This window comes from Fistularia commersonii, chromosome 22, assembly GCF_037954325.1.
Source record: "Fistularia commersonii isolate RoL2024-O1a breed Wild chromosome 22, RoL_Fcom_v1.0, whole genome shotgun sequence".
In the NCBI taxonomy this organism is placed as follows: Eukaryota; Metazoa; Chordata; class Actinopteri; order Syngnathiformes; family Fistulariidae; genus Fistularia; species Fistularia commersonii.
In genome coordinates this window covers 2,081,895-2,095,341 of record NC_141305.1, presented here as the reverse complement: position 1 = coordinate 2,095,341, position 13,447 = coordinate 2,081,895, and the positions used below count along the sequence as shown (strand labels likewise).

At 41.8% G+C, this 13,447-nt stretch overlaps 1 protein-coding gene across 1 annotated transcript; it reads left to right on the top strand.

The window, feature by feature from the left end:
- Positions 1–832: 832 nt before the first annotated feature.
- On the top strand, positions 833–9,640 carry psat1 (phosphoserine aminotransferase 1). Its single transcript, XM_086169410.1, has 9 exons — positions 833–1,035; positions 2,478–2,538; positions 4,488–4,557; positions 4,725–4,930; positions 6,697–6,869; positions 6,983–7,152; positions 8,377–8,505; positions 8,596–8,733; positions 8,825–9,640. The coding sequence occupies exons 1-9, from the start codon at positions 970–972 to the stop codon at positions 8,925–8,927; spliced, it is 1,116 nt and encodes a 371-aa protein (XP_086025536.1). The 5' UTR covers positions 833–969; the 3' UTR covers positions 8,928–9,640.
- The last annotated feature ends 3,807 nt before the right edge of the window (positions 9,641–13,447 follow it).

The following is a 13,447-nucleotide window of genomic DNA, read 5'->3' as shown; positions in this document are numbered from 1 at the left end:
TTGAAATTCCTGCAAAAGTTCCAAGTTCGATGGATTGTCTGGTTCTTTGTTGTGAAAGGTTATTGATCCAAAATCTTGATTGCATTTGCCAGAAAGCGAGTCAGACGTTCACGTAAAGTCCCCTCTGATTGGATTCCCTCGGTCGGGCAAACAGCCAATCAGCTATCGTCCCGATCGATTCTGACCAATCATGACTGCGGACCGAACCGGCACGTGACACCAGGAAATAAATCAACCGTCTGCTTTTTTAGTGGGATGCGTTCAATGAGTGTCGGAAATATTGCAATTGACGACCGTGAATCGCAGCCGGATTGAAGAGGAGAAACAACAGGTGTTATAACCATAAACCTGCAGCAAAACCGTTCCGACATGGAAATTGAAACCTATTTTTTCGCACGATGAATCTACTGAACCATTAAGACCCTGCACGGAAAAAATAAGCATAAAAATAAAACCACCACCGCAGCTCCCGCTTTTCCTCGAGTACTCTTTTCCATTCCATTGCATTATAACAGTTTAACCGCAACGGTACACAAACAGATCTATGACAAAATGCATGCTGTTTTAATATTTATCCCTTTTAAAGACAACTGTCAGTGAATAATAAGATACGGTGCATTGCAACGACTTTAAATCTACGTACCTTATACGATTTAGTACTACCGTGTATTATTCCGTCAATTAAACACATTTTGCATGTAAATTATTTTTATTTTTCATGTATAAACTGCGCTTGTTCAGCGTTTGATAACAGCGATATAGTTTTTCCGAGCTCGATTTGAGTCCGTGAATGTGTCAGACGATCCGGATAGATAATTGGTTCCCAGCCGGACTGTTGAGACCGAAGAGCCGCCGAGAGGAAGGAGAACATCCACCTGGAGCGAGAAGAAGAACAACATCCACCTGGACTCAGACCTACAATCATATTTTTTATCATTCCATTATTTTTTTCGTTTGATTTCAAACATCATGGAGGAGAAAAACAGCAAACAGCCCATCAACTTCGGCGCCGGACCCGCGAAACTCCCGCGGTCGGTAAGTTGGAAAAACGCCGGGAAGAAATGTCACTTCTGCGGAGAAAGACGTCATTTATTTGTGACAGGAGATAAACGTTTTTCTCTGAGGAGGGTTGTGTTTTTTTCCTCGGAGTGTGACCGGCGATGAGCGGAGGCCGCCGGGCTGAAAACGCCGTGTTGAGTTGCATCAGCCTCATTCATTCATGTGGAAAACAGCCTTTTGTGCGCCCCCTGCAGTACCCACAAATGGCCACTAGATGGCAGCACTGAGTCGCCAACTTTCACCTTTCTTTCGAATTTTTTTTTTTTTACATTATTAATAAAATAATGTTTTATTATTATTTTTATCATTAAGAATAATACATTTTACTTTAAGGTGCCTAACTCGACCCCCAAGTAAACTGCATACGTATACATATATCGATGGCTGGCATGCAGAACCTCCTATCTGCAAATTTTACTTTGAATGGTGAGAAATGGGATGGCTTCACATTTTCAGCCTATCTGCAAGATAATCCCGCCCTTTCTTTTGACATGAATGTCACTTGACAAAACTCCTATGTGCACAATGAAGCAGAAAAAAATAGGAAAATAAACTTGTCTTTTTTGTCAGTAGTAAAAATACATGCTATGTATTTTTAAATGACATCATAGAAATATAGTCTGTGAACAATAGAATATTCTTGAATATCTTGAACAAAGACCAGACTATAATCAGATGTAACGTTTTTTGTCATTTCCTGAAAAAGTGTTTTTTTCAGATAGGATGTTTTGCATTCCAGCCATCGATATGCATAACACACATTCAAAAACAACAACAACAAAAAAAATTATAAATGTGACCAAGTCGTAATGCACATATAGTGGCACAATATATTGTGTCAATTTGAATAAGCAACATGAAGGTTGTGAAGAAACGAGTGGTGTGCTGGGAATTATCCCAAATATGAGTTTTTCTGAGATGCAACGTCAACACGAACGACTTAGATTCTAAAGTCATTTTGCAGGGCAGTTTTAATATTCTGGTGCGGATTTGAGTCTTATTGTTTCGTTAACTTTTGTTCTCAGAACTTTTTTTCTTTTCATCAAAAGTTAAGACACTGTTCATTCCTGTTTGGTTTCTTTATGTTCTCTTTTTCTGGCTCCCACATATTCTATTGTGAAAAAATGTTACCTGTTTTTATATCAATTTTGCAATCTCAGTCTTGTCAAACTAGTAATAATGTCACTTTATCTCGTCTCAGATCATGTAACTATCCATCTGGTTGTATTTTGCTCTTGTAACTTATTTATCTTGAACCCTGACAACACTTATATTTTATTAGAAATATTTATTCATCCACATCAGTCTCATCCTATTTTTTATATTTTTTTTCATTTCTTTCTTTATGGCGCATCTGGGATCATACAATTTCCTCCTGGATCAATAAAATATTTTCTGGTTCTAATTCAAAACAAAAGGTGCTGCTGCAGGCGCAGAAGGAGCTGCTCAACTACGCCAGCCTCGGCATCAGCGTTCTGGGTGAGTAAAACCTTCAGGACTGTTTAAACACAAGCTCTTTATTCCACAGATCTGCAAGAAAATAGGAAAATGCAGTGGAAAGAAGGAGCAGGTCCGAGGGGACGAGGCCTCTGCAGGGGGCGAAGCACCAGTCAGATTCCATTCAAACCAGTCCGCGTGCTGCTTCCTGAACACACGACTGATTGTTGATTTCGGTTAATCAAATGCAAGACAGGCAAACATTCAAGGTGTGGTTGTTTTAGGTGCTTTTGTCACAGCTTCTTTCATATTTTATTTTTATTTTACCCTGATCATGCCTCGAAGGGATGAGGAGATCCGCAGACTCTCTCCGCAGTGTCCGCTCAGGGCTCAGAAGAGACATTCCTATGAATTAAGGCCAATTAGATTGGGGTTAAAAGTCACGGCCACCAAAATAAAAGCACTGCAGACTCCTGCCTGAATCGGTTTGCAAACATGCAAACACACACAAACACAGTCCTATGTAACAACTTCATATCATTTTAAATGAGTCTTATTTTTCGTTTTTTTTTTTTTTTTTTTTGCCTTACAGTGGACCTTTGCTACTTTGCGTCTCGGCTTCCGCGCCCTCACTACTTTGCAGATTTTTTTTTGTAATTTGGTTCTCACTTATCATTCTTCAGCCGTTTTTTTTTTTTTCGCAGTATGTGGACTTTTTTTTTTTTCATGATGAAACAGCCATATTCTAGCCTAAGAAGAAAAAAAAAACACTAGAAAATATAGTAAAATTAAACTGAAATTTATTTTATAAAATAAATAAAATACAAGATCTCCTTTGCTGAACATAGATACCCAGCATGGCCAACTCTCGCTCCTACCATTGTACCCACATCAGATCTAATACGGAATATCATTGGCTGAGTAGATCCATTCTTGCATGCTATTGGCTGACTGAGCAGGTTGTATTCCTCATGTTGATTGGTCCAGCATACATGTCCTGGTCCACTTTGCTGCCATTGGCGTAAACAGGAATATAGTCCAACTTTGTGCTATTTAGTTTGTGAAAGTGTCTTTACTTTACATTTAATATGATTTTTAATTTACTCATTTTCTGTACATTTTGTATTGTATTTCAACATTTATAGTACACTACAATTATCCAAAAGTGTTTTTTTTTTGTGTTCTATATAAGAGTGTGGGAAGTGTTTGCAGGAGGTTTGTTGAGGGTTACTATATCTGTTAATGCCATCAAAATTATCACGTCTCGACTTTGTGGAAATTCACTTTTTATACACACTTTTTATATTTTTGGTCTTTTATTTTTTTTCTGTCTTCTATCTCTAACCCAGCGTTGCTGCTATTGTTGTGTTATTGTGCTGCGTCCTCCTTTTTAAGGTTGTTTTTGTCTGTTTTTGATTCCACTGAACCTGAGAGCTGCTATCTCTAAATTGCGTCGCACTCTGTGTAATGACAATAAAAGTCTTGAATGATTGAATCCTTAAAACCTGTCCTATTTGGGAACGTTTAGAGTTAGCGTTAGCCTAGCCGCTGGTGACGCTGAGGGTTTATATATCTGTAAATAACATCAAAATGATCATGTCTCTACTTGCGGGGGGTTTCGGAACGTCACTCCCGCGAAAAGTGTGGGTCCTCTGTATGATCATATTTAAATTTTTTATTATTTTTATTTTTTTTTCCCCATCATTATAAGACATACCGATAGGAATTCACACACCAGCACAAATAAGCACAGATTAAATGAGAAGGTCATCTGAGACGATGGAGGTCTTATTTTTTTTTCCTGAATACCATGTTGGTGTGTTTACCGTAATTTCTGGATTATTGATCACACCTGAATGTAAGCATCAACGGCTACAAATAGATAGACGACCACGAAAAAGATGAATAATAAATACAACAAGGAAAAGTCCATCCATCCATTTTCCATCCCCGGTGAAATCACGTTTTTTTTTTTCTCTTGTCTCCACCAGAGATGAGCCACCGGTCGCAAGACTTCAACAAAATCCTGAACAAGACAGAAGGCCTCCTGCGAGAGCTGCTGTGAGTGGTTTCCATGGTTTCGGTGCTTCTTCTCTGCACCGTCTTCTGAAACCACAGGGTTGTCATGCAGTTGCATGAATACCCTCTTTGTCAGATGATGTTTTTGTGTATTCGCTACATCTGCTCGGTGCGGTATTAAAATCGCGGTGTCCTCTTTTCCCCGACAGAAATATCCCGGACAACTACAAGGTGATGTTCCTGCAGGGCGGCGGCTCGGGACAGTTCAGCGGCGTTCCTCTCAACCTGATCGGCCTGAAGGAGGACAGGTGCGCCGATTACCTCGTCACCGGCACCTGGTCGGCGAGGGCCGCCAAGGAGGCCGAGAAGTACGGCAAAGTCAACATCGTTCACCCCAAGCTGGATAGTTACACAAGTAAGTAATGCCTGCGGGCATCAACGGAGGGAATACCGCACCCGTATGCGGCCTCGTGGAATTCCATGCCGCTCGTCTCCGCGTTTCACAAATAAACATGCATGTGTCGGAGGAATCTTTACATATCATTATTTTTTTCTAATTTGAAGGTCCAGTATGATCCTTTAACTGACAAAAAAAACTGTTTAGGGGCGTTTGGGTTCGTGCTGAGACCCTGCGGCGTCTGGCTGCAGTCCCAGGCTGTTGCATAAGAAACAATAGCGCGGGAGAGGGGGAGGTATGCAGGCTGTCCTTCTGCAAAGTTGTGCTTGATGTTTCTCGTCTCGTCTTTCATGCTAACTCAGTTTGTTTGAGGTTCAACTTGCCCCGTGGCGTTCAGCGATATGACGCCCGTCTGTTCAGAGGAGCGGCATTTTTCTGCACAGTCCAGTTCCTGAAATCCGGCACCGACCTCCACCCTGGACAGCTGGATGAGTTTTAAATGAGCACGGTTCATGCTAGAGGGTGGAGTCCGCTGAGGATCCTGGTGCAGACGGGACACCGGCAGGGGTTTTTTAGGGATTTTCGGCAGTCAACTTTGCTTCATGGGGTCGCGTCCGCGAATATAACAATTGCATAACAAGAACGTCTCAGTGGGTTTGTTACAGCGTCTGCCAGCGTCGTATTTTTTGGCAGTTTGGCAAATGCCAAGAGTTAGATAAGGGGTGTCAAACGTACGGCCCGCGGGCCAGTACCGGCCCGCCAGGGGGGTCCATTCCAGCCCTTGGAATTGATGTACAACTTGGAAAAATACATAAAAATCATGAAGTATTCTTTTGAAATACAAATATAGTTCTTATTTTGTCTGCTAGGGGCGCACTGTTTAAGTCAGCGTTAGCAACATGACACAACACTACTCACAACTTACAGCAGATGGCAGCAATGCGGCTTCCGGGTAAATAGCGTTTTTACTTGTTGTTAGAAATGTAGCTGCTTTTTTGCTGGACCCGACACCTTCGCCGGCAAGATGTCGTTGTCAAAAAAGAGAAAAGTGGACATGGAGCGTAGGGTTTTTTCCAAGAAAAATGGACCACTTCTTATTTGTTTGTTGAGTTTAATAAGAAACCGGTATGCTCGGTGAGGAAGCGGCGAGTTTAGGTGCCGCTGTGAGACTCGCCGTGACGAAAAATACAACGAAAAGCACGGAGAACTGAGAAGATAGAACTCGTTTTACTTTTCTTCATGAATCACGGGTTGTCGGTCATGTATTTTTAAAGGGACAGTTCATGAAATAGAAAGATTTGTATAATTTACCTGTTCTTTACGCGAAAACAAAGGAAACATGTGGACTTGGTGTTACTTCTGGGTAAACACGCTATGATTTTGGCCGTTTGTGGCCCCTGAACCTAAATGAGTTCGACAGTCCTGATCTCCAGGATGTTCTTCCTGAGGAGACGAGGTCGTTCCTGAGCTAGTTTGGTGTCTGCAGGCGACCTTCCTCTAGTTTACGGTTGCCGGCGGGCTCTTCTTGGCTATAGTTTGCGAAGGTCAACATGTTCAACAAGCTCGTGAGGAAAAGCTGGACCTGAACCTGAACCTGGAGGACAAACCGGGATTTGTTTGTTGAGGTTAATAAGAAACCGGTATGCTCGGTGTGGATGCGGCGAGTTTAGGTGCCGCTGTGAGACTCGCCGTGACGAAAAATACAACAAAACGCATACCGTCGTACAGACCTTCATCCCGAGACGTTCAGACACATAAACATCTCGCGGTGGTTTCCCATCCAGAGATCCCCGACCCCAGCAGCTGGACTCTGAACCCCTCGGCCTCCTACGTCTACTACTGCTGCAACGAGACGGTGCACGGCGTGGAGTACGACTTCACGCCCGACACCAACGGGGCCATCCTCGTCAGCGACATGTCGTCCAACTTCCTGTCCAGACCCGTGGATGTCTCCAAGGTGGGGCGGCGAGCGATTCACCGGACCGTTAACCAGCATGTAACCTGATGCATCTTCTCCGTCAGGTCGTCTGTAGTCGTATCTTTGCTTTTTTTTTTTTCCCCGCTCGGCAGTTCGGCCTGATCTTCGCCGGCGCCCAGAAGAACGTGGGCTGCGCCGGGGTGACGGTGGTCATCGTGCGAGAGGACCTGATAGGCCACGCGCTGAAGGAGTGTCCCATCGTCCTGGACTACAAGGTGCAGGCGGAAAACAACTCGCTGTACAACACGCCGCCCTGCTTCAGGTATGAGCTGTGGAAACCATTCTGTTTGCACGTTTGTCAAATTCCCTCTTAAATAAACTGAAATGCTATTTATCTCTCCCCGGTTTTATTTTTATTTGAATAAGAAAATGTAATTTTCTAAATTCATAATAATAACAATAATAATTATTATTATGATAATAACTGTAATTTTGATAGCTTATTATTATTATAATTAATTCTAATTATTTGTAGTATGATTAATAATGATAATGATATCACAATGGGTTAATATGATAATGATAACAATAATAATAAATGTAACAAATTTAGAATAATGCTAATAATAATAATTGTGATTTTGATAAATTATTATTATTATTGCTAAAAATAATAATTATGATAACAATAATATATAATTATAATCACAATGAAGTAATATGATGATACTAAATGCAATAAATAACATATAACAATAACTGTAATAAATTTATAATAATACTAATAATAATTGCAATTCTGATAAATTACTATTGTTATTATTATTAATAATAATAATATCACAATGAAATAATATAATAATAACAATAATACTAAGTGCAATAAATAACATAACAATAAGTGTAATGAATTTATAATAATACAAATAATAATAACTGTAATTCTGATAAATTGCCATTGTTATTATTATTAATAATAATATCACAATGAAACAATATAATAACAATAATAATAAGTGCAATACATAACAATAACTATGATTGTAACAAATTAATATGATATTGATAATAATAATTTTGATGAATTATAAATAATATGTTTAAAAAAATAATACATAATAGAAGAGAATTTAAATCAATGAACTGGTTTTAGTAAGTGTGTTTACCTTGAATATTGGATGAAGAGAGCATCTGCAGTCGAGTAGAAAATTGTCAAAGGAAAATAGGGGAGTTTGTCATTAATGCTATGTTCTTACCGGCTACACACTTAATGACGCGATGTGATGCTAACTGTAGCTTTGCTGCCCTTTACAGCTAAACTTCATTTATGGACGGAGTGAAATCGCTCTTTTTTTAAAACCATCAAAGCGACCGGCTTTGAACAAACGCCTCCTTCGTTGTCGATCCCTAGAAAAGTCTCGGTCTCGCATCTCGTATCGTAACTCGTATCTCGGAAAGTAAGCCAAAACACCCGGTGCGTTACTCTTATTAGATAATCGACTCTTTAAATTCCAACCGTCTCACCGTTCTGCTCCTGGTTGTGAAGCATCTACATCATGGGTCTGGTCCTGGAGTGGATCAAGAACAACGGCGGCAGCAGCGCCATGGAGAGGCTCAACAAGCAGAAGTCGGCCCTGATTTACGACATCATCGACGCGTCCAACGGCTTCTACGCGTGAGTTCCTCAGACCTCCGGGAAACAGGTGTGTGCGCACCTTTTACGCGGGCGTTAAAAAGCGCGTTCCTCCTTTCCGCCGACGTCCAGGTGTCCGGTGAGCGAGGACTGCCGGAGCCGCATGAACATCCCCTTCCGCGTGGGGAAGAAAACCGGCGACGACGCCTTGGAGAAGAAGTTCCTGGAAGGAGCTTCCAAACTCGGGATGATTTCCCTGAAGGGCCACAGGTGGGCGGCGGAGAACTACGATCTTAACGCGACGCTCGGCTGTGTTTTGTCCACCCCGACGTTAAAACGGCGGTTTTGTCTCCCGCCGCAGGTCAGTCGGGGGAATCCGCGCATCTCTGTACAACGCCGTGACGCTGGACGATACCGAAGCTCTGGCCGCCTACATGAAGGAGTTCCTGAAGGACCACCAGTGAAGCTGCGCCGCCGCCGCCGCACGCCCGGGAAGACGACAGATCGCGACAGCGCCGGTTTTAGAAATCGCTAGCTTCGCTTTCGGACCCGGAAGTCGTCCCTTTTTACGAGACGCGGGCTCTCGTGCGTGAAACTTAACTCCGTAGACAACTCGCAAAACTGACACTAGCATTTACTAGCATACAACTCCTTCCTCTTTGTCGATCGTGGATATGAAGCTAACCCGCGCAGAGCCGAGTTGCCCTTCGTGTGGATTGTTAAACCAACGACTTCCCCCGAAAAGTGTCCCGCAATTTGAACATGTCGTTCCCGGACACTTTTTTTTTTTTTACGACTAGAAACCGATTTGTCTCGGTCCGGAACGGCTTTTTGCACGAACCCGTTAGCACTTGGGCATAACCGTTGCCGCTAACGTGCCTTTCAAACATCTCATTCCGCTTTATTTACAATGTAAAATAACGGAATTCTATATAAAACCTTATAATTATTAGACGTTTATAATATAATTCCCTTTATCATTGACTGTATTGTTTTACGTGGATGTTTACCGCGGGTGCACATTGTTCAATTCGCCAAATTAAATCCGACGGTGATTTTGACATTTCTTTACTTTCCCCTGTTTAACCCTGTCGCGCGCACGTTGTGAATGTTTCTTCTGTGATGTAAATACCATAGGTGATCCCTGTTAACATTCCAGTAAATCTTTAATCAGTAATTTCCTGTCTGGAGTGGCGTCTTTTAACAAGCGGCGGCGGCGCAGCGGGGGATCGTCGTTTTTTTAGCATTTGTGTTCATTTATTTATTCATTAGCGTTCTTCGCGTAGCCGCTCCGACTCCCGTTTGTCCCGAAGTGCAAAAGCGCGTCGACGAAAAAGGCGTCCGGAGGCAGCTTCCTTCCCCACCCGTCCTTACGCTTGACCTTCGACCTTCTCGGCAGCTGCGTCCGTTTTCGTCTTCACGTCGGCTCGCGTTCGCCGCGGACGTCCACAGGTGCGTTTTAGCGGGAGGTTAATCGCCGCACGACCTTTGTTCGGGGAAGGATCTCAAGGCGTCGTGTTTTAGCGAGGTACGTTTTTCTTCAACGTGTCAGACACCGAAGCCGAAGATGAAATGTTCGCAGCCTCCGACTGCCAAGCACTGTAGTCGCGTCACAAACGGGGTTGCGTTTAATTCCACTTTAGCGCGGGCGTTCTTGGTCGGCCTTCCAACGCCGGCTGGATGTCTTTGCGGCAGACGACCTCTAGGTGGAAGTGTTCATCAGGACATTCCTGCCTGGCAGACCTTCTCGCCGTGGCTGGTTGCTTCTGTGACGCCGTCCTTATTAAAGAAGTGGCGGCACATGGAAGGCTATAGATAAGATATACTACTTTATTGATCCCCATAGCGGAAATCCGTCTGAGCAGCACAACAATAACCATATCAGTATGAATTTGAATATAAAATAGAGGAGACAGATACAACAGGAAGGATAAAAAAAAAAGGGAAAAAATTAGATAAGCATGGTGAGAATGGATTGATAACGAGGGTTAAAAACAATAGATAATGGAATTAGGACATGACGTAAGGTAAGATAAGATCAACTTTATTGATCCCCATGGGGGGAATTCTTTTGTCACAGCAGCGTAACGTTGTCGTACCGGTTTGTCCTTCAGGTTCAGGTCCAGCTTTTCCTCACGAGCTTGTTGAGCATGTTGACCTTCGCAAACTATAGCCAAGAAGAGCCCGCCGGCAACCATAAACTAGAGGAAGGTCGCCTGCAGACACCAAACTAGCTCAGGAACGACCTCGTCTCCTCAGGAAGAACATCCTGGAGATCAGGACTGTCAAACTCATTTTGGTTCAGGGGCCACAAACGGCCAAAATTATAGCATGATTACACAGAAGTAACGCAAAGTCCACATGTTTCCTTTGTTTTAGCGTAAAGAACAGGTAAATTTTACAAATCTTTCAATTTCATGAACTGTCCCTTTAAAAAAATACATGACCAACAACCCGAGATTCATGAAGAAAAGTAAAACAAGTTCTTTCTTCTCAGTTCTCCGTGCTTTTCGTTGTATTTTTCGTCACGGCGGCGCTATTTCGTCTAATAGCGGCACCTAAACTCGCCACTTCCTCACCGAGCATACCGGTTTCTTATTAACCTCAACAAACAAATGAGAAATGGTTCATTTTTCTTGGAAAACCCAACACTCCATTTCCACTCTTCTCTTTTTTTGACAACGACATCTTTGCCGATGAGGGTTTCGGCTCCGACGGAAAAGCAGCCACATTTCTAACAACAAGTAAAAATGCTATTTACAGACCCGGAAGCCACATTGCTGCCATCTGCCGTGTTGCTAACGCTGACTGAAACAGTGCAACTTTAGCAGACGATATAGGACCTGCATTTTTATGTAAAAGGAGAACTTCATGATTTTTATGTATTTTTTCAAAGTGTTGATTTGTTCCACGGGCCGGACCGGACCCCCTGGCGGGCCGGTACTGGCCCGCGGGCCGTACGTTTGACGCCCCTGCTGTAGAAGACATCTGTGTCGCGCAACCAGTCCAATTTATTGTGAACGTGGACCTTAAGATACTTGTAGGAGTTCATCTACACCTCCCAACCCCGGATGAGCAGAATAATGGAGTTAGAGCCATATATATATATATACATACATATATATGTTGCATTTATATTTGAGAGCATCTGATGCAGGCACCTTGTGAAATCAGAGGAAGCCAGAAGAATTATGTGCAGCTTGTTGCAACTCCATCACTCAAAGTCACCCTCCCTGACACACACACACACACACACACAAACACACACTCTTTGGTTCGCTTTGAAGGTCAACTCACCACCGAAGGCAGAACCTACTGTGTTTCCTCTTTGAAAACACACACACACCGGCCTTGTTATGTTTTGACAGCGACACATTCTCCCGATGTTTTCTCTGGCTTTCCGTGCGAGCGGCGGCAGATGTGCGAAAAATGGCTTTAAGAAAAAAAAGGGATATTAATAGAGGCCCGAGATGCAGCGCTCTGCTTTCATCTCTCACAGCTCCGGTGGAGAGAACGGCTGAGCGTGGACGCTGTGAGTGGGAATTTAACCTAACAGCCTTTTCCACATGCTCCCAGCATCATTACCATCTGTGTTATGCGGCAGCCTGCTTTCATATATATGTTTATACCGTGGACCCTCGCTTTTCGCGGGAGTTACGTTCCAAGTTCCCCCCGCAAAAAGTGAATTTCCGCGATGAAGCGACGTTATAATGTTGATGGTATTTACAGAAATATTAACCCTCAACGAACCTCGCTCAACCCTTCGCCGACCTCCAGCAGACTGTCATCAAACCGCCATCAACTTGATATGGTCACGTTTCTCCCTGCATTCGGCGATCCATGCAGCAAAAGAATTTTCCATTTTTATAATTAATTTATTTATTATTGTTATAATAATAATAAGAAGAATACAATACTACTAATAATTAATAATGCATTATTATTGTTATTATCATTATTGATAGTAATAATAATAACAATAATTAAGAATGTATTATCACCATTATTATTATTATTATTAGCATCATTAGGAATCGTCCCAGTCATTGAATTTCTGCACACAGACCATTAATTATTATTATTATTATTATCATTATTATTGATAAATAATAATAAAATAACAACAACAACAACAACAACAACAATAATAATAATGATAATTAATGTATTGTTAACATTATTATTATCATCATTATGAATTGTCCCAGTCATTGAATTTCTGCACACAGACCATTCATTATTATTATTGATATTATTATTGATAACAACAACAACAATAACAACAACAATAATAGTAATGATAATAATAAATTTATTTTTACTTTTATTATTATTATTATTATTATTATTATTATTATGAATTGTCCCAGTCATTGAATTTCTGCACACAGACCAATTATTATTATCATTATTGTTATTTTTTTAGCATTATTATTATCATTATTATTATTATTATTTTTATTGTTATTATTGATTTGTTAAGTTATTTTGTCTTGTCATCACCCGCTTTGCTGTTTTACTGAAGCTTGAGGTCGCTGTCTTCCTCATGTTAGCTTCATCTTTCTTAATATAACCAACTGTAGATTGGTTGATGCTGTAATGGCGGACAACTTCAGCAAAACTTCTGCCTTCCTTTAAAACTTTGAGAAGTATCATCTTTTCAGCAATCGTCAGTATCTTCCTGCCTGGCTTGGGGTCTAAACCAGACTTTTGGGCCGATGCTGGGCGTTTAGGAGGCATCGTAGAGCATGGAGGTATTGCAAAAACAATTTAAAAAGGGACTAAATAGCACAAAGTGGACAGTACTTACACTTAACGCCAACGGCAGCGAAGCGGAGCAGGACATGTATGCTGGACACAACCTATGAGGAGATCAGACGCTTCTCTCCATGAACAAATCAACATGAGGAACAGAACAACATGCTCAATCAGCCAATAACATGCAAGTATGGATCTACTTAGCCAATGATATTCCATATTAGAT